General features: G+C 35.0%; 1 protein-coding gene across 1 annotated transcript; it reads left to right on the forward strand.

Annotated features, from left to right (window-relative positions):
* Positions 1-2858: 2858 nt before the first annotated feature.
* Positions 2859-4313, forward strand: LOC145570046 (F-box/LRR-repeat protein At4g14103-like). The gene has a single exon (XM_081629033.1). It carries the CDS (start codon positions 2859-2861, stop codon positions 4311-4313), a length of 1455 nt encoding a protein of 484 aa, XP_081485159.1.
* Positions 4314-6081: the final 1768 nt, after the last annotated feature.

The following is a 6081-nucleotide window of genomic DNA, read 5'->3' on the forward strand; positions in this document are numbered from 1 at the left end:
TCCGACCCGAAGTTATCCGGTTAAACCCGTTTTAAACCCGATCCAAAATTATCCGAACCGAAAGTGAACCGATCTGGAGTTGACCCGACCCATATCCGACCCGGACTCGATAGACCATGACCCGAATTTGACCCGACCCGAATTTGACCCGATCCGACCCGATCCGAGTTAAAAGGATAATTTTGATCCGAACATATCCGATCCGAGCAGACCCGATCCGAACAGACCCGACCCAAACTCCATCCGATTATCCGAATTGACACCTCTATTTGTAACCACACGTTTTGTGTGTGGCTGGCCACACAGTGTGGCTAGTTAACACATGACAAAAAGTAACCCCTCCAACGTAGTAACCCTTGATCGATCTAATAAGTAACCCCTGGCCGGATCAAATAACCCCTGACCAGACCTAAAAATAACCTCTGACCGACCTAATAAGTAACCCCTGATCAGACCAAGTAATCCTGACCGGACCTAGAAACCCCTGATCGACCTAATAAGTAACCCCTGGCCGACCTAATAAGTAACCCCTGTCCACCAACAAACCTAGATCTAGAAAGGAGAACCATCACCAACAAACCACTTCTACCAACAACAAAACCACCAACAAACCACCACTACGCACCCAGCGACCTCCACCAACGAACTACTTGTACGTACCCACAACGAACCCACAATCAAACCACCACTACCCACCCAACGAAAAAACCACTATACTAGATCTAACGACGAACGAAACACCATGTGATCTGGAACAACAAACAAAATACCACCCTTGAAACCACCAAAAACCAACACCACCGACGAACAAACCTCCATGACTACCGGCGATTGAAATCGAAAACCGTAACCCTCCTGCAATTTTGTCTTCAATTGAAATGACGGCGAAATCGATGATGGTGAATGATGGTTGCAGATTTGTTGTTTATTTTGAAGAAATTGTTGCTGATTTTGTTTGATTTTTAGTTTCCGGAGAAATTGAGAGGAGAGGACTAGAAGAGACTAGAGAGGAGATAGAGAAAATGAGAGAGAAAATAAAAATAAAAAAAAAATATTGTGGCTGGCCGTCCACATATAAAACTTTGTGTATTTGTAGTGGCCTGATAAATTTATGTTCATCTATCTTTTAACTGATCATACTAGTCTTTTGAAATCAGATGTGTTATTCATTAAATTTAATTTGCAGGCCAATTTACTCTACATATTCCAAGGTTCCCCTTAATTTTAACTTGTTTTTATTAATCTTGGTACAAGCACTTGCTAGAAATTCCTAAATTTAAACGGCAATGCTGTAAGTGTTTAATCAGTAAAGCATGGCAGATGTTTGAGGTACAAAACACAAAAAGTTGGAATTGGTTGCGGAGCTTCTTTCTAAACAATCAGTAAGAACTAAGAAGTCTAGTATTTCGCCTAGGGTCCATTAAATGTCTTTGGTCCAATGAATTTCAATTTCAATTTTAGCAATATAAAAAACGCTTTATATGATGATGATTGGGATTGTTAGGTGCCAAATGATGTTAACCACTAACCTATTACCCTCTCCCCGTTTCATAATTTTAGTCCCATATATAATCAATCACATAAAATAAATTAGTTTATCTTATTTAAGTTTTTTGATATTTAAAAATCATAATGGCATAATTCAATATAGAGATTTCCTTATTTAGAGTTATGTCATCAATCCATAACCAATTAATTCCAAAAAAATTAAGTTAAAAATAGAATATATTTAATATGGGTAAATTTTTTAAAAACGCCCAAAATTGTTTATGAGACTAACATTATTATTTAATAAAAATTAAACAGAGGTTTTTCAGTGCGGCAAGCCACATGGTGCGGCAGAGGTTACTTGTAAGGTGTTACTTGTATTTTAGGGTTACTTATATGGGTTACTTGTAGGGTGTTACTTGTTTTATGAGGTTACTTGTATGGGTTATTTGTATGAGTTACTTGTAGGTGTTACTTTTATTCTGAGTAACTGCTACAAGTAACTCTAAACCAAAACCCCATAACAAACCAGTAACACCCTACAAGTAATCCCAGAGTACAAGTAACACCTACAAGTAACCCCTGACCAAAACCAGTAACACTTGTACAAGTAACATCATGATACAAGTAACACTTACAAGTCACCCCTGACAAAACCAGTAACACCCTACAAGTAACCCTTGACCAAAACCAGTAACACCCATACAAGTAACCCCATAATACAAGTAACTTCTACAAGTAACTCCTAACAAAACCAGTAACACCCTACAAGTAACCCCTGCCGCACCATGTGGCCAGCCGTATACAAAAATTTGTAAAAATTAAATATTTATAATTTTTTTTATAAAATAAGTGATAACTCAAAGTATCACTCGGGCCTAACGCTAGTTGTAATTGAAAACCTGTGTCCAGGGTGAAAATCTGCCACTCTAAAGCTATATTGACACTACTAAATAAAAATGCTAAATAATAAACAAAAATACTATTGAAAAAGTCGGAAAAATATCATTCACCTTACTCGAATCCGATCAAACAACCCTAGATAATGCCAGATTAAACGAAGATAATATTTGATTAAATTAACAATAAAGATATTGTAAACATAAATTGATTTTATAAGATTACTTAAAATAAAATATATAGAACATATTTCCTAATTTTCAGTTGTGTTAAACAAGATAAATATCTTTCCAAAAAAAAAATATATAAATAAATAATTTTTTTTTTTTTTTTTTTTTTTTTTTTTTGAACGGTATAAATAAATAAATAAGTAATACGGAGTACTACTTTATTTCTAGTCTATTATTTAAGTCCCCATAACTCAGTTAATCTCTAGTTTAAGCTTTAATGCCGCAAAAATCCTTGTTAATATGGCTGAGATTAAGCGATCCAAAAAATTTGAGGAGATTGATCGATTAAGCTTACTCCCAGACGCCATCCTTATACATATTCTGTCTCTCCTTCCAATCAAATCCGCCGTAACCACCTCCGTCTTATCGCACCAATGGCGTTACCACTGGACTCACATAACCAACATTGTCTTCTCCTCAACTTGTCTTCCTCATCCTATTCATGATAACTCTGCGTCTGATTATCGCATCCTTCCGCAGCTCACCTCAACAAAGATTCACCGTTTTTATCTCTTTCTGTGGAATGAGGGGAAGGAATTTTCCAATATAGAATCTTGGATGCATGATATATGCTGCCGAAATCCAGAGCAGATTGTATTGGAATCGACTCGTTTTAATGAAAAGGATATTACTTTACCGTCTTGTATTCTTCAATGTCAATCTCTGGTGGAGATTAAAATAATTGGAGATGTCAGTATTAAGCCACTCGATAAAGGGTTCGTTATGAATCTGCCGAAGTTGAGGAAACTTCAATTATCGGTCTTCAATTGTCATCAGTTGGCTGAAATTCTCAGGTGTTGTCCACTGTTGGAAGATTTAAGTCTGTCGACGAATAAATTTAGAATGATTGAGCAGATTGTAGATTTATCGACCCATAATCTCAAGAAATTGGTTATTAAATGGGATGAACCAACCCTTCTGCAACCGAAATTCGTGATCAATCTGTCAAAGCTGGAAGAAATTACATTACAGGCTCCTGGTCTAATGCTGGTTCGATTTGTTGGGAGTATAGGTGCATTAAAAAAAGCAGATATTCGTTTAGGATATGGTCCTTTGAAAGAAGAAGATTTCCGTAATGGTGGTACAACACTCGCGTACTTGATTTCTCGTGTAAAATCCCTTAGCCTAGATACTAGTACTTTTAATGTTATTGCTAATAGATTACAGTATGACCCTCTTCCTAGCTTTGCTAAGTTGTCCAAACTAAGAATCGCCGTGTATGATAATATTGATGGTATTAAACTTGGTGGTATTGAGTTTATTAGGTGGAATGATGTGGTGCTACTTCTAAGATGTTGTCCTTGTTTAGAGGTGTTCCACTTATCACTACCTCAACATTCGAGTCACTTTATAAAATCGAATTTGCCTGAACATTGGCCTACTTGTGGGACTCGGTTAAAGTACGTAGAGATCAAATACCTTAGTGATACTAATGAAGATGTAGAGATGATCAAGTATATTTTGAGTTGTGGAAAAGTGTTAGAATTGCTATCAGTCGATGTGTACCTAGACCGGCAATGCTATTCAAAAGGAGAAGCCATATGGCGAGAGCATGAGTTATGTGAGAAATTGTTCCACCTTGAGAATCCCTCAGCTTGTGAGATCAAGTTCATAGGTCAATTTGTTAACTCTTCAAATAAGAGCTTCATTCCTCGTCGTAGAAGTATTCGTTTGGCAAAGTACAAAGTAGTTTAGTAAGTAGTAGTTTGTTAACTAGGTAATTAAAAGCCTAATATGATCTTTTAGTTCATGTGTTTTAGTTGATATTCATATTATCCTTGTATTTTAATTTTGATATAGTAAATTAGTTTGTTTGAGTCTCCCCGGATTTCTTGGTTTCATTCTTGATGATGCTACCGGTATGGTGCTGCACAAAGCAATCTTTGGCATAATAATGTGAGTTCATTCTGAAGTGATAGTTTTCTGTAAATAAGTAATTAAATAAATAATTTGAATCTAGAGATCAAACCCTTAAAATTGAATGATAAAAACAACAAAAATATTTACATCAACATCATTGATAGATGTTATTAACATACCTTGATACCTATCAAGAAAACAAACTAAAATTGGGTAGATATATTATATATATACTTTTAAAATTGATGACTAAACAACTCTGTTTATTCAATAAAAATGAATTGCTTGAGTTTCGCTAATGATTCATATATATGCTTTTCTGTAGTTAACTTTTGATATAAAATACAAAGATTAATATAGGTATAGTATCATACTCTGTCGGTTTTTTTAGCCGTCTCCCTCTTCTCTCTTTTCTCTCTTCTCTCTCCTCTCTTTAGGGTTTCAATTTTCTTGGCCGTTTAATTTGCTTTTTTGTTATTTTCTCTCTTCTCTCTTTTCTTTAATTTAATTTGCTTTTTTGTTATTTGATTTGTTTTGCTTTGTTTTGTTCTCTCTGTTTGTGAGAGTCTGTCCCAATTTTTGTGGGTTTTTTTCAATTTTTTGGGATTTTGATTCTCATCTATGGATGAGAATTTTATCTTTAGGGTTTTAATAATAATTAAGAAGGTGATTTGGATTCATATGGGTTTAGGGTTCGTCATCAACTTTACGATCAAAACATCAGCGCAGATTGCGAAGGTCTCTATTTGGAAAGATGAAGAGACATCGAAAATCACTACTCGCGTCAAGTTTGAAGCGGTGGAGTGTGAGCTATGCCCGATATGCAAAATCTTTATGATTTTGATTGTAAAAGTTATGTTATTTTCTCTAGATCTGTGGTTTACAAATCTTTATTATTGTTGTAGATGCCGTATGGCTATTTATTAGTGATAATATTCTTCTTCTTGTCAAAAAAAAAAGTATCATACTCTGTCCGTCCCCTTTTGATAGTCATTTTTGGTATAAAATCACGGGAATTCATAAACATAAATAACAAGTAGTAAAAGTACATTGAAAAAATAAATTTACATTGGTTCGCAAAAAAGTAGAGAGAGAAAGTAATTAAAGTACATGGAAAAATTAAATTTGCACAAATATTTTTGCAAATGGGAGAGAATTTTGGTAAAAAAAAAAAAGAATATATATGGTACTTGAAAAAAGCAAATATATCAACATTTTGGGTCACTAAAAATGGCATAAGTGACTATTAAAAGGGGACGGAGGGAGTATAACAATTGTGATGAAATTGCTAAAGCTTAAAAGAGAGAGAGATGGAGGAGGTGGAAAAGAATGAAGGTTTTTTTTTAGAAAAAAAAAACCAGATTAATAAAAAAAAACTAGATTAAACTCGTACGATGCACAATTTTAACATTATTTTAGAAAAATTTGATTCTAATAATCCAACCTTTCACTAGTCTTATTCTATTAATCCAACCTTTTGATTATACATGATCTACCATTGGAGGGGAAGGGTGCAGGAAGAAGAGGGAGGGATTGGAAACTGGATGAATAGGGGTGGCAGGGGCGAGGGTGGTCGCCTGGTTGGGGAAGGGGGTGGTAGGGG

This window comes from Chenopodium album, chromosome 2, assembly GCF_948465745.1.
Source record: "Chenopodium album chromosome 2, dcCheAlbu1.1, whole genome shotgun sequence".
Taxonomy (NCBI): domain Eukaryota; kingdom Viridiplantae; phylum Streptophyta; class Magnoliopsida; order Caryophyllales; family Amaranthaceae; genus Chenopodium; species Chenopodium album.